Source organism: Heliangelus exortis, chromosome 29 (assembly GCF_036169615.1).
Source record: "Heliangelus exortis chromosome 29, bHelExo1.hap1, whole genome shotgun sequence".
Lineage (NCBI taxonomy): Eukaryota > Metazoa > Chordata > Aves > Apodiformes > Trochilidae > Heliangelus > Heliangelus exortis.
Genome location: NC_092450.1, coordinates 3,128,308 through 3,150,324, shown reverse-complemented (window position 1 = coordinate 3,150,324; position 22,017 = coordinate 3,128,308). Strand labels below are relative to the sequence as shown.

General features: G+C 43.6%; 1 protein-coding gene across 10 annotated transcripts in view; it reads right to left on the bottom strand.

The window, feature by feature from the left end:
• TANC2 (tetratricopeptide repeat, ankyrin repeat and coiled-coil containing 2) overlaps positions 1 to 22,017 on the bottom strand; it is a 193,344-nt gene that overhangs the window by 70,933 nt on the left and 100,394 nt on the right. For all 10 annotated transcript variants that reach the window (XM_071728481.1, XM_071728485.1, XM_071728479.1 and 7 more), the window contains 3 exons: positions 17,858 to 18,006; positions 12,514 to 12,700; positions 1,150 to 1,413 (listed from right to left, as the gene is read on the bottom strand). In XM_071728481.1, coding sequence (XP_071584582.1) covers positions 1,150 to 1,413; positions 12,514 to 12,700; positions 17,858 to 18,006 — 600 coding nt within the window. The remainder of the gene's footprint in view (positions 1 to 1,149; positions 1,414 to 12,513; positions 12,701 to 17,857; positions 18,007 to 22,017) is intronic.

Here is a 22,017-nt window from a genome sequence, read left to right as displayed (position 1 = left end):
TTCCTTTCCACACTCCCAGGTTTTTTCTCTTTCAGACACAAGTAGCACATGGGGTTGTTCCTCCATGCCCAGATTTTAGCATCTATAAAATCTCCTTTCTGCCTCATTTTTAGGGCTGTGACTGTCCAAAGAGGGATTAAAAAGGAAACTTAATCTAGTTATGCAATGCAGCCTGGGTTGCCAAGAGCTGCTGGTTTAACAGACACATCCTGGGCTCTGTGCAATCTGGATTTTCTGGAGCAGCATCAGTGCTGCCAAGCAGCCAGAGAATCCTGCAGGGATTCTACAAAAGGCAAGGACTATTTCCCCATGCATCTATACAGACAGACCACCTCAGCAGAACATTTAACCCCACAAAAGTTACCCAGCAAGAAAGAAATATGGGGCAGCAAAGGAGAATAATTCCTGGCAAGCAGCTTTTCAGTAAAGCTTGAAAATTTTTAATCCCCTCTCTTGTTTCCATCCTGCTGTTATCAACTCCAGGGGGAAGCTGAGCAGGCTGCTAAAAGACATCAATAAGATCTGTCAGAGCATCATTTAGGATTCTTTCAAACAGCAGAATTGAAATAAAATGGAAGAAAATGTTGACACTTTGCCAAAATAAAAACTTTAGGTCACAGCAAAGCCCAGATGCTGCCAAAACCAAACCAGCACCCGCACACGTGCAGGTTGAGACACCAGGACAAATCCAGCAGGAGAGGTGGGATCCATAGCAACTGCCCTGCAGACAGAAGGCAATGCAATTTTCCTCACTCCAAAGTTCTGGAGATCTTCAGAGAAGATCATACATTGGATTTTATTTGCAATGAATCCTTGGAAAAAAAAGAAGAGGCTGCCATGTCTTAAATTCTGGGGTATTTAAACCCAAGATTATTTACACTGTAGTGATAGCAGAGACCTTTTTTTTTTAAAAAAAATAATATTCTCCAAAAATCTTACAGCTGCACAACTTTGTGAAAAAGGGACCACAGACTGCTGAAACAGCCATGAGACATCACCAGAACCAGTTTTCCTCACAGGAATTTTCCATTTAGTAACAATTAAATTAAATACTTTTTTTTTTTTTCACGCTTAATAATGATGATGACAAATTTCTCATTGGATTCTGTGTCTTGCTCTGAGCCAAAGGCAAAAATGTTGATTTCTTACCTGCTACTGAGTTTGGCCGTGGCATAAGGTAAAGAGGAATAGACTGCACTGACTGGGACAAGACAGTCTCCAGGTTCCTCTCTGGGATTTTGTTCAGGCTGTAGGTGGAAGCTGTCATGTTCTCATCCACACGGTATAAGCAGGAGTCCATGCTGGATTTTTGGGACTGCCAAGGTTTCAGGTTTCCTCCAGATCCAAGTTCTTTGCTGCTTTCCCCTCCATATTTAGTGCGTTCCACATTTTCTGAGTAGCTTGTCAGAGTAGCTTGGGAGGAAGAAACCAGAGACACAATGAGTAACAAAGCAGAACAGCTTTCACACACACTGCTCCACACTGCCTTCTGCAACCAGAGTGCCAGAAATTATATTCATCAGATTTTCCACACTGACATCAATCAGAGATTATGGAATTGAGTTTCATGATGCTGTTTCTGCTTACTACTTCCCAAAGACCATTCAGGCTGCAATGTTCTACTGTTAAGAGTCATTTGTAGCTACAAAGAGCATTAAAAATTAAGTGCAGCGTTGCGTTGGAATATGCAGTTCCAGGGAGAGAAGGAATTATTGAAGAAAAAACCATTATCAGTGCTCCTCACATCTCTGAATTTGCATCATCATTACAACCATGTCAGGGGATGCTTGCAGTTGATACCTTTGCACTTGCAGACACTGAAAAGCCAGAAAGCTCCTGCCTGCCTTGCTGGAGCAACCAGCTCCCAGGGATTAGTTTGGTTCAGAAACTGAACTCAAGATTTCATTTGATTGACAGCAGGTTCTTATGAAGCTCTGACTGTAATCCCCCCATTTTCCCATCCATTATTTCATTTTACAGATCAGGATTGTTGCTATATTGACTTTCACACTGGGGAATGACAATACTCTCCTGATCCACACCACTAACATCTTCTCCCTGCTGGTATTTTCTCTTCTGGATCCTGGTGCAGTTATCCCCTGGCTGCTGCCTTTCCTTTCATCTTTGGTCTCCCACGTATTCATTCCAGGTCATAATCAGACCTCCTAGGTACTGAGAGAAGGTCACAGTGCCCACACCAGCTTATCTGAGTGTGACTAACTTGCCTGCTCCTTAACTGAGGGGGAAAGAAAGAAACAAAGAAGAAATAAAAAATTAAACTAAAATAAATGACAAACCAGAGTGTATGATCCTCCCATCACTGCTCGTCCCACTCCCACTGCTCTTCACAACCCTGAAATTCAGCTCCACCCTGAATATTCCAAAGCCCCAGACATACCCTGTGCTTGCAGCTCTTCTTGCTAAATCCATCCAAATCCATGATTTCCCTTTGCTGTGGAAAACACCTTTCCCAGTCCAGATTTTCTGTGTCCCTGGACACACCATGTGGATCCCAGTGTCACCCCTCCTCAGGGACACCTTCTTCCTCCTCACCTGCCTAGAGCCAGCCCGTGAGCCTGGGGAGATGCTGCCTCAGCAGCAGCCAGCAAAACACTCATTTTTATATTGATTAAAGGCAAACAGTAAATTACTCCACAGACTCATCTGCTTTTAAGCTAAAACTTTTTCTACGTCATTTTTCAAAGTAGCCTAGAAAAGAAATTCCAGCCAAAAAGCACCTGGAGGAGGATGGAGTTTAATCACCCAGAAGCAGAGAACTCCAGATTCTAGCCAGTCCTTTATTCCTGAGCACAGGAATGATTTCACTGCCTAACATTTGATTAAAATGCTCAGAAATACCCATCTAGGGCTGACAAAATACAAAAGTGATGACACTTTCAAGCCAGGGGCTCCTCACCAAGGTGCCAAGAAGACTGCTGGACTCTATCCTCAGTGCAAAACAATGAACCTTCAAAGTCCAGGGACTCATCTGGCTTAATCTCATGTGTTAAATGACATTATAATAGGAACCAGAATTAACTGCTTACATCTGAAGTCACCAAAAAAAATAAGCAAGAGCTGTAATTCTTACTGTGCCTGTTCTTTATCCACCCCAATGGACTCCGTGCAACTTCAACCTTTTATTTCTAGTGTTTTATTTCCCAGTATTTGGTTTCTTGTCTATGCAGGGGGATCAGCATCTTCATATTTCATCAAGTGCTCAAAAATGTAGTTGTTTGTCACATATTTGGAAATTTAAAACCAATGCACACAACTGCTAAGAACTTTCATTTGCTTGCTGGCATTTAAACATAGGTTTGCTGTCAGGTGAACACATTTACACTTCAGCATAAGAAAATAAGTTACAAACAAGAAACAGATGTTCACAGATTTCTCTTGCTCCCTCCAATTGTTTAATATGGAGAAATATGTTTGAAAGAGTTTGCTAGAAAGTCTCCATTTCAAAGTCTGGTTCCAGTTCCTGGCATGCTAGGTTGTCTGTTTACAGATAAAAAAAATTCCATTAATTTAAAAAAAACTGTATGTGGCTAATTAGTCTCTGCAGAAACACATCAGCAGCTGAAATCAGTCATCTTCCAATACATCAAACTGAGGAAAACCCAAATAACTAAGTGTCAAAATAAGTTTTCTCTAAATGAAGCAACAACAACAAAAAAGAGCTAATAAATCTTGCTGGTGTCCTTTCTAATTGTCAATTTGTGTTCATTTTAAGCATAATTTTCACTGTTTTACACTAAAGTTGTTTTATGTGCAAACTCTTCATTGAATCAGGTATTTAGGATTGTTCCCTGTGGATTAATTTACCTTCTGAACAGCTCTGGATGATGTAAGTACTGCTACACAGGCAGGAAGCAATTGCTCTATGGATTTAATCTCTTCTCTGAGCTATTTTAAACCAAACCAATTTTGACTTTATTTAAAAGGCAGAAGCATAAGGCCAGCAACACAAACTGACATGCAGAGCACCTCTCCTGGGAGCCTGGGGACCCAGAATGCTGCTCAGAAATGACAACTCCAGAGCCAACATCTGTGAGAGCAGTGGTTAACTTCAGAAAATCAACATTTCCTGCACCAAGTGAAGCTGATGCAGTGTGATGCTCAGGGCTAAGAAGTTGGTGACACTTGGACACAGAGAAAGTGCAAAGATTTGGTCAGCAAAAAACTGGTCAAGTAGCTGGAGTAGATGGTCACCTACAGGTGCCTTCCAATAGAAGAAAAAAAATCTTTTTTAACTCTGACTTCATTCTAATTCATTCTCATTCTAATTCTCATTCCCATTCTAATTCCATTCCATTCCATCACACACAAAAAACTTCATCTCAGTCCCCAACAGGATCAAGCCCACCAATAACCTGCACCCAGAAGGAAATCTGCAAAATAGTATTTCTGCAAGTTTGCCATATTCACATCCTCAACTTCCCAGAGCTGCTGAGGGTATTCTAGGACAGGGTCTGTGCTCCTGGGGTTGGGGTGTGAGAGTCCATCTCCTGTGCCAGGGGATTAACTGTGCCCTACAGCAATAATCTTTCCAGAGGTTGTGTGGGGAATGAAGACCCACCCTGAGGATGAATCCTCCCAGCAGTCACAAGAGGACTCCTGATGCATGATTAATAGATCTAACTGATGTTAAAAATATTCTGGGTCTTAATCCAGATGCAGAGAAGTTGGTTGGAAGGGGCACCAGCAGCTGCACACCACCATGACAGCATTGCTGCCCCTCAGGGAGCAGATTTGTGTATGCATAAAATATGGGAGAGCATCAGAATTTCAAATTATCCTAAAAATTGACTCTGAAGATTCCTGCTGAAGTTCCTGCTTTGGTTAGATTGAGCATCTAAACCCACAAAATGAATATTTAGTGTTCCTCCTCTCTGGAATTCAGAACCATGACTCTGGCTAAGCCAGCCCATGGCCTGCAGGAAGGAGGTCCCAGTGCTGGGAAGTTCCCAGAGACCCCAACTCCACATCCCATTGTTTAAACTGTATCAGTGCTAAAAGGAGCTGCAGGAACACTCCTGGACTTGGCTTCACCCACAGGTCACAATCCCAGGTTCTCATCCCTGGGAATATCTCAGCTCACAAGACACAGGATGAGGGGAGGGTCACAGCCTTGGGAGGAGAACCCCTGTCCCTGAGCATCCCTGCTGTGGGAAACTAGAAAAGCACCATGGAGTTAACAGAATTAATGATTTCTTAATACAAGGTTTAGAAACTAAACAAATGCCACAACATTTCTTGGGGGTCTCGTGGTGAGACAATGAGGGTGGTGAGACATCTGTTGCCCAAAAAAGCTCTGGATGCCTCATCCCTGGCAGTGTTCAAGATCAGGTTGGAGCAACTCTGTCTAGGGAAAGATGTCCCTGCCCATGGCAGGAGGCTTGGACTCAATCATCTAAAGGTCTTTTTCAACCAAAAGGCTTTTGTGATTTTTAAGCCCAAGGGAAACCTATTTAACCAAAAAGCTTAAAAGAATGCAACCTCTTAAGAGGTAGCATGTCTAAATTTGGGAAAAGATAAACTGATGGATCTCAAACCCAACAATGAGCAGAATTTTTGCCTTAAACCATCTCCTGAGGGGCAGATCTTTCAACCCTGAGTCTCCCAGAGGTGACACCCAGCACACCAGGTCATGATGGGACACGTTAGGCTGGGGATGCTACAACCAGAGGGATGCAAGAAGGGCTGCAAAGATGCCATGAGAGACCCTGCACTTACACAAGGCTCTGGATCCAATGAGAAAGAATAAACCTGGTGAAAAAAAAGCAGAGCATTACAGTGCCTGAGCCCTGCTCCATCACACAGACCATGGCACATGGTGTTGGGAGCAGAAGAGACCTTGCTGTCTCCTGGAGGAATGGAAAGGATTACTGCAGGATGGGGTAGGATGGGGGCAGCCCTGTAAGTCACACCCTGAACATGTGAAACCTGACAGGCAGGCAAGAAACAGCTGAAGTTCTCCATAGCACTGTGGTAATACCATCTGTATATAAATATAGATGTGTGTCTGTATATATACACATATATACACACATATATATGGGGTTTTATATATATATATATATATATATGTAGCTCAAGTCTCAGCTGGCACACAGTCTCACACTATTTAATATCAACAGAGACAGAATCTGAGGCATCTGAAACCTCTGAGTGCTGTAAAACACATTAATGAATAATAACTTGGAAAGACCCTGGAAGGAGAGGAGCCCGGCAGCACGGCGCCATTCCCAACTCCTTCCATTCCTTTCCCTGAGGATTTGCCCCACCTCTTCCCACAGGATTTCCACCCCACTGTCCCAGCACTACCTGCACCAGCTTCTTTGAAGACACGTGGACTTTGATGCCAGAAGGGACAGGCTGAGAGATGCTGGAGTCATTTACAATCCTACCTTGCTTTTAAGTGTTCAGGATTTCTGCATTCATTTTCCTTGGCAGGGAACTTGCCTACGTCAAGCTTTCATTTTCAGTCTTGGCTCATTTCCCTTGGTGAATTGCTTTCCTTAGAACTTTTTGCAAATAACATGGTTTGAAATATTTTTCTTTCTTTGGGGGAAAAAAAAGAAGCAGAACTGTATCCCAGCAGCAGTTCATCCAAGGTAGCACCATAGGTGTCACCCAGGACAGTGTTTCTCTTCTCCAAGAGTTTCATGTTTTTACAAGATAGCAAATATTTCTCATTTAGTTGGAGCTGGTCTATGCCCTGGAGCATCAGGCTTTCAATTCTACTTGTCTAGAGTCAAGGGGATTTTTACCATGCCATCCAATTCTCCCTGAGGCCAAGATCATGCCTGGAAAACATCAACCTTTCTGTTCACCTTTCAGATAAAAATGCAGAAGAAAGCAGTTTCCAAAGTTACCACTTTATGATGACCAACAGCTGTAACATTAATTACATGTAAAGATTTATAATGTCTCCAATAGGATGGACTAGATGACCCTGAAAGGTTCCTTCCAACCCAAACCATTCCATAGAATAAAATAAAGAATTTGTTGCTTAAAAGAAATAATGGCAGCAAAGCAGCAAACTTTGTATATTGCTCTAAAATGAGGTACTAAAAACCTTTCTGCCAACTCTGCAAGTTACCCTCACTCATCTCCAGTCACAGACACCACACACTTTGCTTTTCCACACTAGAGATGTCCCAGGACCAGCTGGCAAGGAGTAAGATGAAATTTTTTCACCTCATCTACATAAACCTTCACCAATTCAGTCACAGAAGGACACACCCAAAAATAACAAATGTTGGCCCCAAGGTTTCCAGGGAGCTCAGATGCCAAACAGATGCTGCTTCCTTAGCTGTAAACACACTTCTTGCTGTTTTTTTTTCCCTGTAACATAACAAACACCTGTAGCTGAACTTATTCAGTATTTAAGGGCCACATTTTGGTGTCAAACCCAACCTTGATGCCTCAGTGGCTTAACAAGGGGAAGGCAGAACTGTCATATCATCATCTCATGGTTTCTCAGCCATCAATCATGTCCCATGTGCACACTTGCCTCTGCTTTCTGCTTAATTTGTCCTTTTAATGAAATGGAAAAAGAACAGGATCAGGATTCAGAGATGGTGTCCTTCTGTGCTTCCCATGGTCAGGGTTCTGAGACCACACTGATTCTGCTCAAGAGCTGATGAATAACCTCCCTTTTCACCTCCTGAACTGTCAGCTCCATCACCTGCAATATGCAGATGCATTAGTGAACAAAAGCTCATTGCTCATCACTATCAGACATTTTTCAGGGAGCTCCTCCTCTGGGGAATGAGCCCAAATGGAAGCTGGCTCCACACAAAGAAAGATCTGTAATTCTTGGAAATCTTATTCATTATTAACAGAGCATTTCATAACACTTATGAGAATGTCAGAATTCAAATGCTTTAGCTGTAAGATCACAAAAATATTTAACCTGAATTAAATTTATCTTGATGTGCCTTTTGAGCTGCTCTTTGTTCCCTTCTCAAAGCAGTTAAACTTGCAAACAAATCTTGTTTTATTGTCAGCAGCATCTATTCTGCTTAGCACACACTCTGGATGAATTTATTAGCAAACCTATTTTTAACCCACAAACACATAAATCTGGAGAAAGCAGCAACTGGATGAAAGCTCAGGAGTCAGAGTGAAAAAAACCAAAAACCCTAAAACCAAAAAACACTAAAAATAAAGAACCCTAAAAAAAAATAAAAATAATAATAATAATAATAAAAAAATACAACACCCAAAGTGAAAAAAGCTGCATGCCCTGGGCCTCCAGTGGAGAACAGGGGTCCTTTGCATGTCATTCTTCAGTGTAAAAATTCACAAAATCTAAGTGAAGGCAACTGGTCCACATGGTATTAGACCAATAGAGATTTCTGCAGCAGTGGTGCAAGAGGATTTTCCAGCTCACTGCCTTCCCTGTAAGCTGCTTTACCATCATACCTGTTTCCTTGCTCAGGATGATCCCCCCAACCAGCAAGCAGTGCAGATCATCACAGGACTTTGCACCACGAGGCAGCATGGCCCCGTTTCATGCTGGAGTAAATCACAGCCCTTCTTCAGGAAGATTGGATGTGGGAACAGCCATTCCTTTCAGACCCTGGGGAAAGGGCTGCTGAGTGACATCAACTGCTGCTCAAACACCACAAGCACTTGGGGAAGCTTCACATTCCCTGCAAGAAATGTTTGCTGGTTGATTTTACAGGCTTGCATAAGACTGCTGGAGTTTTTCTTATATTCTGCTCCACTCAAGCAGCAAAAACTTTACAGTCCTCTTCTGTGGGGATGTGAAGTACAAAGTTCCCCCACAGCTGCACGTGATTCTTTGACCAGTTTTCTTTTCAGTAGCAGATCCTGAACATTAACAGTTGGCTGCTTTTACATAGTGAGAGCCAAAAAAATCCTGGCAGCTATTCAGAGGTTAAAGTCAGGTCAGCATTTTCACCAACCATTCTGTTGTACATGAAAAGGATTTAGTGGCTTCCAGGAGAAAGGGCTGACTTGCTCCTCTCTCTCCTCCTGGCTCACCTTTTCTCTGTCCTCCTCCTCCTCCCTCTCTCCCCATTTCTTTTCTTTGCCTGAATTTGAAGATCAGGACCTTATCACATTTTTGTTACCTTTTCAACATACACAAACTGAACTTCCCTTTACTGTCAGGGATCTAAAAACTGCAAAGGATCCAAAATGTCTTAGTCTGTTCTAAGCCAAGTGATGCATTTATTGAAGTGTTCACTAAGCATGAAACAGTCCCTGTGCTGAGCAGGTTAGAGATGTGACACACTTGTTCTCTGATAATTGAAATTATGTAAGAGGTGACACATAAATGGACAGGAATAACTCCAAGAGGACAAGCCAGCCCAGAAAACCTGCCTGCTTGAAATCTGGTCTTTATATCCAGATTAAAACACCACAATGCTCACTCTATCCACCCCAGTGGACAGCAGGGCTCCTATTGCAGTTAATTCAGAGCCTAATGAGCCACACTCTGACCTAACTTGGACAAATCATTGCTGTGTCTAGCAATAGAGATCTAAAATTAGCTAAGCATGGACAAAACCATTTTATGTTAAGCAAAATCACATGGAGAGAAGCAATTATGCATGCAGTGTATGTTTCAGCTTCCCACCTTGATTTAACTGTTTTTTGTCCTTTGCTAATTCTCAAATATTGTACAAATAGCATGTTAGCCTTCTGGGACACAAATGAAAGCATTTTGTGTTTTTAAAATATGAAATTCCATACTGATTAATGATTGTGAAATTTGGAGGTGATGCTCAGTGCAGCTCAGGACTGAGGGGCAGCAAAGATCAACAGATCTTCTCCAAATCCTTGAAGTTGCCTATTATAAAAACACATTTTCTTGGAGCTAATGAGCTAAGAGTTTAAATCACTTATTTGTGAGGAGCAGAAGGAAGTGTGGCCCAAGGAAAATAAAGCACATAGAGAAATATTTACTCTTTTTCTCCCCATCCAACAGTCAAGAACACATCACTAGTTTTGACAAGCAGACTTCAGATAGATTGATACTTTTCAAGGTACCACATGAAGTGCTCAGACCAAAAGCCATGTCACTACAGCCACCTTTGCAGAGAACAAACACCAGCAGGAGAAATCCCCACAAGAACTCTGTATCCAATAAAAGAGGAATGCAACCAAAAAGGGAAACCTGATGCCTGACCCTCCAGAAACAAAGGAGCTGAGGTGGGGAGAGCAAAGCTCGAGGTGGGCTTTGCTTCCTCCAACTGAACAATTTGTCTGCTCCGTGGTGAACAGAATTCCAGGGAATTGCCATCCTGCAGAGTGCACCTTTCAGACTGCTGCACACCCAATTTGCATCCTGTCAGGACATTCATGACCAAACTGTGCATCCATCTCCTGCTGGGAACCACCAGCCCCGTGCTCCGACTGCCCTCGTGCTGGCAGGAGACAAGAGGAGGTGCAGAAAAAACAGACTGAGAGAAAACTTCCCAATTCTTTTCACTGCTGGGAAGTATGAACTTGAGAAGAGTCTTTTCCCCACGATTTGTTACGGCTGCCCAGCCCCTATCAAATTGTAGAAGCAGAAGGTGTTGAAAATGTTATTGGCAAAATAAGGAGGGGGAGACAAGAAGGGGAGAAAGAGGCTCTGGTTTCCTTTTCAGTGTGGACACTAGCAGAGAGCTTTGCTTCCTGAAAGCCTTGAAATGGGCTTCCCCTACTCCACATAAACATATTTTTACATGACTTTTCCATCTGGGATACATTAACATAGTCTTGGGCTAAGTCACCTTCTTTCATTTTCCAAAGTCTCCATGGGGAAAATGTAAGTTCCTGACAGAAGAACCTCTGAGAGAGAACTGGTCCTTGGGAGGAGGGGAAAAAAATATTTCAGACAATTACTATAGACCTACTGAAAAAAGGCTAAAAGGTAGAAAGTCTGAGGAAGAAGATCTTATGCCTTATCACATCAGCAACCAGGACCATGCAGATGTTTCTGTGACACACAGGACTGTCACAAAGACCAACTGGATCTCCTCTGGCTTCCACCTGGACAAGAAAATCCAGATGAAACCAAACTGCAGCAACCTCTGGCTTTGTCACCTTCCTGTTGGCACCTGCTAAACAACCCCAAGATGAGCTCAACACCGTGGCTCAGCTGACACCCCCAGATCTCCTTAGGGAGAGCAGCTCATGAAAGCAAATCCTGCAGATCCTGCTGCTGCACTCCAGGCTTCCTTCAAGCCCCAATTCCCAGCTCATCCAGAACCAACCATCCACTTTTACTCACCATGATCCTCCAGCCCAGCCAGGCTTCAAGGACCTGCTGTGGGGCTGAAGCTCTGACCCTGGGACACTGTGAGCAGAGAATGAAGGGTATGTGATGCTGCAAGGATTTTTCCCAGAATTCATTAACCTACTTCACTCTGCAGCTCAGAATAGCTTAAAATATTTGCATTTTAACATCACCCAGGCAGAAGCTCTGCAAAGGTTGCTGTGGCATCCAGGAGCTGAGCTAAACCCAGATTTTTCTGATCAACCAAGCAAAATATTAATCACCAGAACAACTCATCTCCCTAAATTATCAACTTCCCTTTCTTCTTTTTTTTTTTTTTTTTTAAAGCTTTATGTAAATTGTTGGCAAACTAAAACCTTCTTAGCTAAAAAAATACTCAATATAAAAAATGGCAAAGACAACCAAGAGAGGACCATCCTGCCTGATGTCACCCAGATGTTACTGTTCTCCTGTTGTTCTCCAGTTATTCCACAGAAATTATTCCAAGTATGTAATTTGCTCAGGATGCTTCACACTTGCAACCCAGAGATCACTGGAATGAAAAACCTGCTACAGCAGCCACAGAAATATTTGGAAATTTGTTGCAATCAAGATTTTATATTTATAAGAATACAATCCAACAGTATTTGAACTATGGATGTGATGCTGTCAACCACTATCAACATCCAACAACTTCATTAAAAGTAAAGAAGGCAAAAATACACTGGGGAAAAAAGATTGCAAGAAGCAAAATAGTGATAATGAGATGCAAGCAGAGGAGGAGAAAGATTAAACTCTTCCTCTTTCAGCATTTATACAAGTTTCAAAACTTTCAATCAAACAATTTAGCCACCTTTTCCATCCCAATTTTCACCAACTCAGTTTTAGCCATGACAAATGGAAGATGGAAACTTAGGAGGGTAGCTGATGGGGCTCCAGGAAAGCTGAAGGATTTTTTATAAGTGATAGGATATGGGGCAATGGCTTTAAACTGCCAGAGGGGAGACTGAGATGAACTCTGAGGGTGAAATTCTTTGGTGTGAGGGTGCTGGCCCAGGGGAGAACATGTGGCTGCCCCATCCCTGGCAATGCTGAAATCCAGGCTGGATGAGGCTTGGAGCAACCCAGGCTGGTGGAAAGTATCCCTGGATGAGCTTCAAGGTCCCTTCCAGCCCAACCCAGTCTGCAGCTCCACAGGGAGGTGCAAATCCCCCGTGGTGCCCACAAGGAGCTGGCACCCAGTGACAGGAGCGACGGAGACCTCAACTCACCAATGATGCCACTGTCTCTGCTCTCCAGGGTGGAGGTGGGGCTGGTGACAGCCCCGTAGGTGCAGTCCTTGGTGGTGACGTTGGTGGTGACAGGAGGGAGCGTGGAGCAGGGGCTGCTGGCAGGAGGTGAGGCCGTGCTGCTGGTCAGGGTGGAGCAGGGGCTGATGCGCTGCGTGACCGCCGAGCTCTGCGGGGAGGGGAAGGGGGAAACACATCACTCACCCTGGTAAACTGGGGTGGGGGAAAGGTTTTCCATAGCTTCAGGGGGAAAAAGAAAAAAATAAAAGAAATGAAATAAAAAAAAAAAAAAAAATTTAAAAAAAATGAAAAAAAAAAAAGGGGGGGCTTTTATCTTCCAAACAAAAGCGTTGATGCCGTCCCACGTCCGAGGGGAAAGAGACCCTTGGGCCTCTTTGCTGCTTCTGGCCTGAAAAAGGATTCCAGCTTCCACCTTCACCACCCAGAAAACAGAAATAAAGTGCTATTTACCACAAGGCTGATCCCCTACTTTGATCTGTTTGTTAACATTGAAAAGAAAGTTTAAAAAAACAAATAAATAAATCAAGCTAAAAAAACGCAATAATTGTGATGCAGTGAGGGAGATTCTGTGGTGAGTACAGGGCATGAGCTCACCTGGACTTACAGTGAGAAAAATCCAATCCAGGAAACCCTACAAAGGCCTCTGGGCCTTTTCCAGCTGCTCAGAAACCTCCCCGGGGCTGCAGATTTTGTTCTGCTCTGTGAATGTTTTCTCCTTTCAAGAAAATGAATGGTGGCTGAAGAGGAAGCTCAAGGTCCCTTATCTAGAGCTGAGACAGCCCCTTCCCACCCAGGGGCTTGTAAAAAAAATAAAAATAAAAATAAAAATAAAAATAAAAATAAAAAAAAAAAAAAAAATCCTTTCTCAGAGTGGAACAACCTCAGTTTGAGGTGAAATGGAGCATCCCTGGGTAGGGGGGCAGGACACCCAACCCCAGCCTGACTGCACCCATCCTAAGTGCAGAGCACCCCAAAGGTGGATTAGCACATCAAGGGATGGAGTGGTAATGTGACAGCTCCAGGGGCATGGTTTTTCTATTAAAGAGAGAGATTGCAGCACAGTAGAAAATGAACCATGTGAGTATTTCCATGATAATTTTAATCTCCCTCTGGTATCCATCTAAAACACCCCAGCAGTGAACCAGGCAGCTGCCACCACGTTGGCTTTTCAAGCACTCATAAGCAGCCCAAGGTTTTCCTCTCCCCATCCAATTTGCAGAGCCACAGTGGATCCTGCTTATTGTTATTTTCCATTCTTTTATGTTCCAGGGCCTTACAAACACATTTCTTTTTTTTCCCCAAGCAGCCTTCTAGGAATCACAGGCAAGCTGATGGCTCTATAAATTCTGACTCCCAGTAAATTCTGGTTTCATGCACTTGTTACATCTCCTGTCTCACATCTTCTCTCTCAACAAACCCTTTTCATCTCCTCAGACTGCAATCTCTTCAGATGTCTCCTCTCCCAGGCTGATTTTTTGTAGATCTGTTTTTAATTCTGCACAAGTCTAACACATTCATACTAATGGCCAAATTAAAAACTACTTCTGCGTCAGGAGTCAGTGGAAAGATTCCATGATTTTTTCCCCTTGAAATTACTCAGGTTTATGTTTTTCTTAACATAACCTGACACAGGGCTCTTCTTTTGGATGGCTGCTGTGTAGCAAGCAGCTGTTTTCACCCTGCTGCCCACTGCAGTGGGACTGTCTCTTCCCATTTATTGCAGTCAGTTGGCTCCATCACCACACCTAAGCTTTTAAATCAGCTTTTTCCAATATTCCTTCAGCTCCCTGAGAGGACAACCAAGTGCATAAAGTTTAAGGGAATATTGGCTTTGAGTTTCAGACAAATATGGTCAGCAGCATTCTGGAAAGAGCAATGCTGGTGATGACTGCTCCTGGCTCACCTCCAGTGGGACCACAACCTGGAGTGCTGCACCCAGGTCTGGGTGCCCCAGACTTTTGGGGATGGAGATGAAGATACAGAAGATACAGGAAGAAGATGGAGATACTGGATTATCACCATCACTGGGTGCTCACTGATGACCACACCTCAATGATGACTGAAATAGTGGAACATCTGACACAGGAGATGTTCAGAACCCAACCAGAGATGATTCTGAGCCACTTGCTCTGAGGTGACTCCACTTGGAGTGGGCAGATTGGATTGGACAATCTCCAGAGGTACTTTTAGTCTCATAATGCACCATCTAAAATAGCTCCTATTTGAGATCTTTCAGACATGAAGCATTACAACCACTCTAAATTCTTCAGGCTGAGGTTTTTTGGTGGCCTGGTTTCAACTGTTGAAATGTCTCTCAGTACTAACAAAATAACATCTGCTGACCCTAAACCACAGAAAAAACTACCCTTCAAAACAGATCAGAATTCAGTGTAAGGATGGTACAGTCATCTTCTCTTCAGCTGATGACACCATTGTTTCATGAAATGCCAAAAATTATATTCTTATAAGTTCTTTTATTTGTCTCAGTGCAGCTCCTTAAGAGCAAACTCCTTGCAGTTGGAAATTGCTAAGTAACAGGGTGTTATCACTTAGCATTGACTGACACATTTTATTTTTGTATTGATACAGAAAAAAGATTCCTCTGTGCAAGTTTTAAATATAAATTTCCATTGACAGAACGTTCTGTGTTATTATCACTGCTGTTTCATCTGTCACATTTTCACCAAGCTTTGAAAAATTAAACTGTTCTGTCACACTCCCATTGTCCTTTGTGCTTCTCTGGCAGCCAGCACAGTTAAAAAAACAGGTTTTTTTTAAAAAAAAAGAAACAGGATTTGTTCTTCAGCATTTGTGATCTCTCACTTATGATCTCTCATTAAGGAAAACGTGATTAAGAAAGAGGCAGCACAGAAACCACACGATTTCCTAGCAATCTGGATTAGAGAAGAGATCCTTGGACAGACTGAAAATAAGGCAACTGAATGAAAATACAATGTGCCCATGTATTGGGACAGTTTTAGTGCAAACACCTCCATTCCTTATCTTCACTTCAGCTCAAGCACTGGTGAGATTACAAATAATTATTTTCTCGCTTGAGAAGGCAAAGCATGGTGAGAATAACAAGCAGCAGCCAAGTCCCAGCTTTGGATACAAAGGTTTTCTTTGCCTATGCCATGCAAATTAAGGCATTAAAAACCTAGAAAACTTCACACTTTTTAATTCAAGTGCAAACTGGTAGTCCAAGTCTCAATTAGATTGCAAGCAATCAATGATGAACGAAGAATTTGCAGATCCCATAAGATTTGCAGCATTCCTTTTAGTCAGGTAAAGGAAGAAATTCAGTTTGGGAAGGAGACCTGGAGAAGGATTCAGAAGATTTGCTGCAGCTTGACCAGGATTTGTGCCTGGCTCCTGTCCTCAGACAGCCAGAAGCAGATGGAAAAGGCAGAGGACAAGGCTGTTCCATGGCTGGAGATGGTGATGGAGAGGGCTCCTTCAGCCCAGAAAAGAGGTGGTTAAACTCTATCCAGGGAAAAGCTGGAGTCTTCCACTATCTGCAGGGGGCACAGCCATGCTCTTCCCAGAAGTGCAAAGGGAAAGGCCAAGGAACTAAAGCCACAGGCTGCAGGAAGGAAATTTTCCATCAGGGAAAAGAAAAAAATTAAGGCCTGGCACAGCCTGCCCAGAGAGCCTCTTGATTCTCCATCTGTGGAGCTGTTCAAAAGCTGCCTGGACAAGCCCTGAGCAGCAAGGTCCAATTTTGAGGATGAGATGACCTCCAGAGGTCATTCCAGCCCTAAGTATTTTGTGATTGCAGGCAAGAGCTGACAGCTGGAGATGCTCACAAAGAAAGAAAAAAAATTAACTTGGTAATTGAGGAACCAACCTCTCTTTATCTTCACCACCACATGAACAGCATTCAAAGGCCCTGTAAAACTTTCATGCAAAAATTAGCACACAGCCCAAGATATCAATCTATTTTAGAGGACAACTCTCTGCTATTTCTCTTAAGATTTTTCTTTTATTTAGTCTCCAAAGACATCTTGTGCTTTAGAGAAGAGATGGGATTTTAATTTTTGTCAAAAGGCAACAACAAAAGGAGCCATTTATAGCAGAAAGCTCTGCTTGGCTTTGAAGTACACAGTTCAAATAGGTGCCTGTTAAAAGTACATTTTCTAGCATAATGTATAGTAAAGTACATTTCAAATCCACCACAACTCACATAAAAAATTGAATGAAAGCATTAAAAGCCTAATGGATGTGTTAAAGGCAAAAACTTGGGGTTTTTTGGCTCTCAAGCATACTCTAGACCATGGAGAAGATCAAAAACCTTTCTGGGTGAAATCTGTAGAGTGGGACAGACAGACCCAGGGTGCTGACCCCCTCCTGGGCTCATCTCCAGCTTCCCTTCCAAGTGGCACAGACTGGGACAGCATCATTGGTACCATCAGGGCCACACTGGGCATTCAGCCTGAGTGTACAGAAACATCTTCTTTGTCTGTAACTTCCCATACCCTGGTTGTTTTGGGGTTTTTTGACCTTAAATCAAGTTCTCTTGTGCTGAACAGCTGATTTGTGCAGAGTCAGGCAGTGAATGAAAGGAGAGAGAATCAGAAGTGGGCTTTTTTTTGAGTTCCATGCTGTTCTGCTACACACCAGGCTAAATTAAGCCCTAAAAACCTGTCCTCTAGCACCAGTCTCATCTCACCAAGATGGCTGGGATTGGGATTATTGTCCAGGTTTGAGGGGAAGGAGGGAGAAACTTGGGTAGTTTCCACGAAATCTACATTGCAGCCCTGAGCTTTTTGCTATTTTCCTTTTCAGCCAGTCACAGGGGAGGTGCCAAACCCCATCACAATAAAGGTTTTATGATTTGCTTTCTGTATGTTTTTAAGCATAAAATCACCTTGTTTGGCAAAGATGAGCAAGAACTGTGACTATCTGTAAAATCAGGCTGTGAAGACTTCTCTTTCCTGCCTGGAGAACCTGGAAGCCTTTATGTAACTCTGCTAAAACACTTGTGCAATCTTGCCACGGAAGTAGAGATTATTTTGGTCACTATAATCTGATTAGAAACGCTGCCCACTCCCCCTCCAACATTTGCAGAAACCAAAAAACCACCAGAAGCTATTTCAGATGGCAGCAGCTGATCCCTGGGACACGTACTGCTTGGAAGGATGATTCAGCCCCAGAGCTCCAACCTTTTACCTCACTACAATTATTTCATTACGAGCCTCTCAGCTACCACCAGATCAGAAAATAAAACACTCTCTGGCACGCTGCTGGTTACTCAGTACCAAGGGGGTTGGGGCTGGGTGAGGAGGAAGGGCTGGAAGGGCCATACCTGGTTCTCATCCTGCACCTCCATGCTGTACTGGGGCCCTGGCTGAACCTCTGTGACTTTCTCTCCAAGGAGGAAGCCCAGGCGAGTCATGAGTGTGTTTGCAGCCTCATCGACGGATGGAGGGGGTCCCAGCTCCTGCTCAGTATCACCTAAAGAGGAAGAAATAAGAGATTCAGAGAGGAATTGTTTCCCTTGGCTACTGGCTGGGTGGTTTTACCAAGAAATCACTGCCCTGTCTATGATTCTCTGTCAGAATCTGGGGGGTTGGGTTTATTCAAGGGGGGGGTAACGTTGTCTGCTGATCATGAATTTGAGGCAAAGCATTGCTCCAGCTGTCAGTCTGGGGTTCTTCTAAAGTCTGATGTTATTTCTCCCCTCATTGTATTTGTGTTCTATTGTATTCAGCACCTCCCATAGAAGCAAACATCTTTCCTTGGGGATAAGGGCTCAGTTAAGGTCTGGTCAGTGTTAGGGTAACAGTTGGACTCCATGATCTTGAAGGTTTTTTCCACCCAAGTCTGTGATTTTGCTCTCTCTGGACAAGAAGTCTCAGAGTCACCTGGGGAAGGAGATCTCCTGGACCACACCAATGGAGAAGGCAGAGCCTTCCTTCCTCTTCTCCAAAAACTACCTCTGAGATCCTCCCAGAGAAACCAGGGGCCAGTTTGAGAGCTTTCCACAAGAGGCAAAGCAGCCAACCTGCACTATCAAGGACTTAACAGTAAAGAACAGGACAGAAAATCCCACAATCACCTTCCACCATCATCTGCTGCTTCTGACACACTCACAGATATGTAGAAACCAGACACTGAACCTGCCTGGGCACTCCCAGAATGGGCTTTGATACAAAGCAAAGTCCCTCTGCCAATTCCCCCTTGAGCTTGTAAAATAGCTTAAAACAAGAACTTGATTTCTTCCTCATTTTTTTCCAGCATCTGTATGAAGAACAGCACAGACAGGCTTCCAGCAAGCACAGCACACTTGCCAGGCATGGATATCAGTATTTCCCTACCTTTTATACTTTGTAAAAGAAAATAAATCTGAGATCTTTGACTCTTGTATCCCAAAGCTAAGTTGGGTTCTGAAAGTCAAGTTCTCCCCTGCTTACTCCAGAGGCAGAATTAAAGCCTGAAGGTCAAGTTCTCTCCATGTTACACTGAAGCAATATTGTGCTTAGTGCAGTTGTAGGAGACTAATTAGGATTTGCAATTAGTCTCCAGTTAATTATTCATCTGATAATGTAGAAGCTGGAAAAGAGCCAATCTTGATTTCCCAGCTCTGTCCTGGCTCGAGGGTGCTCCAGGACTCAGCCTGAAACTGCAGTGAAAAGATTTGATATTAAATACTGCTTTTTGATAACTCTGGCTGAGGCCACAGATCACAGAATCTGGGATGCAATCTCTGAAAATTTAAGCCATAGCTGCTTCCAGAAGTTCCTATTCAGGGCAAGCATCTCAAAGCTCTGAGCACCTTTTTGGTGTCTCACCTGCACTGCTGCAGATGGGGAACATCTCACATGAAGCCATCTCTGCATTCCTAAACAACACCAACTTTGGGAGATGAGCATCTGGAGCTCTCCTCATGTGGTGACTTCACTGCTATGAAAAGGGACTATGTAGTATGATGAGAGAAGCTGGCTTGGAAGTTATTGCATCCCTATAGTGCAGCTTTAGACAATGCTGACATGAATAAGATAGGATTTAAGGTAGAGACAAATTTAGATGGATGGCCCAATTTTCTGAACTGCTGACCATCCCCACCCAATCTGCAGGCTTTGGATATCTCTGGGAGTCAAATCCAGAACAGATACATTTACATAAAATGAAAATTATATAGACTTCTTATTTCCAAGGTTATTTGTTTCTTGAAAAAAAAAGAAGACATTTGGAATTTATCCTAGATATCTGTAGCTGGGCTATGGCTCTTTCTCTAATTGTTAAAAGTTTATTAAATATTTTCCTTTTCTGGCTTCAGCACACACAAACAGCTTGCCCAGAGAAGCTGTGGCTGCCCCATCCCTGGCAGTGCTGAAGGATGGATGGGGCTTGGAGCACCCTGGGCTGGTGGGAGGTGTCCCTGCCCATGGCAGGGGTGGCACTGGGTGGGCTTTAAGGTCCCTTCCAACCCAACCCAGTCTGGGACTCTATGATATAAGTGATACTCATCCCATGCTGTCCTACACAGCTCAGCAAAATGAAAAAGCTGAACCTTAAAAGCTTATCCCAGGTCATCATTTAAGAATGCAGGAGACAGACAGGACATTTCCTGCTTTGCTAACAGCCCCAATTCACCTGGGAGATGCTGCTGGTGGCACCAGGTAACCAGAGCTGCAGCAGAAGCAGCTGAGCTCCAAGAGCAACATATTTAGTGGCAAACTATCCATTATTTTATTATTAAATGGCTTTCAAAGTATTTTTCAACTTAAGCAAAGCACTGCTGTACTGGATTAGTCCCTCCTTTGGCTCCAGGTCTTTAAAAATGAGTGTAGTCATTTAACTGAGTGCCAAAGAAGAGACATAAGAGCTCCAAGGTGCCTGTGAATGGGTATTATGGAAAGAAGCTGTAACTTGCCTTTCAAGGTTGACAGTAAGACTTAATACCTTTCTAAATTCCATGTAAAGCCAGAAATGGCTTTGTTGTTTTTTTTTTAACCCTCACAATGTGTGCTCTCCAGGTGATGCTGAAGATAAATTTTACAGACACTTCAGTTCCTAGAGCCAGACCAGGGAAATCTGAGCTCACAGTTGATAACAGAACCAGCTGAAGGTATTTTTAGCTATTCTGACACAACTGCTGCAACAAACTACAGCAGCTCACACACATCTGACAGTCACCTCCAGGATATCCAGAAACAGGGGAAAAGCTGCCCAGCCACACACACACAACCCCAACCTCCATCAGCAGCTTTGAGATCCCAGCACAGTTTGTGGACTGGGGCTGCTGGGCTGAGCTGGGACACAGGGACCAGGAACAGTAAAAGCTGGAGCAAAGTGTTCAGTGCCAGGAGCTGGAAATTTGGAAGAATAAAGAAACTTTAATCCCCAAAGCATTGCATGTGCATGAGGATTTCATAGAGTCCCAGACTGGGTTGGGTTGGAAGGGACCTTAAAGCCCCCCAGTGCCCCCCCTGCCATGGGCAGGGACACCTCCCACCAGCCCAGGCTGCTCCAAGCCCCATCCAACCTTCAGCACTGCCAGGGATGGGGCAGCCACAGCTTCTGGGGGCACCCAGGGGCTCAGCACCCTCACCCCAAAGAATTTCTCCCTCCCTCCCCAAGATCTCCTCTCCATTTCCCCTCTTGCAGCTGGAAACTCTTCCCCCTCATCCCATCCTTCCATTCCCTTGTCCCAAGTCCCTTCCCAGCTTTCCTGGAGCCCCTTCAGGCACTGGAAGATGCTCTGAGCTCTCCCCATTGCAGGTTTTTTTCTAGGCTGAACAATCCCATTTCAAGAATAGTTTAGACTGCAATTTTATGTCCTTATTTATCCGTGGGGCAGACACTTTGTGATTTTATAGACACACATAGAGCAAGAGGAAGGGTTCACCATACCCCACTCTTCACCCTCCCAGATCTCCTGTGAGCTTCCCTGCAGCCATCAGCCCACTCCACTTGTCCTTTCATGCCAGCTGACAGCTTTACTTGGCTGCTTTAGTCACTGATGCCCTGTTTGGGTTGAAACAAGAGCTTTTTAACAACAAGCCCTGTTGCAGTGAAATGGCCATGGCAGGAATGCCAGAGCCACCTCAGGTTGGGCACCCCAAAAAATCCTGGACTCACCTCACCCATGTTCAACTTCAGCCAAAGACTGAATTGTTTCTGATAAGGCTGACTTCACAGACAGAGTTGCATTTCCTGATCCCCACGTGCTAAACACCTTTTCTAAATTTTAGTAAAAAGCCTTTTCCTTAGCAGAAAGGAATTTCCTGGAGCAACTTTTCCCCAGTTATAACTTGCTGTGTTTCATTTCAAGGCACAAAGTTCTCCAACCCCAGAGTCAGCACTTCAGGTGCTGAAGTCAAGAGTCAGAACCAAAAGAGATTTATGACATGTTTGCCACCAATCCAAGGACTTCCATCACAGATATTGCCTCCAGAGTACAAACTTATTGCAGTGAATTGCTGATTTCTAATAACATAAATAAAAATCCATGAACAGCTC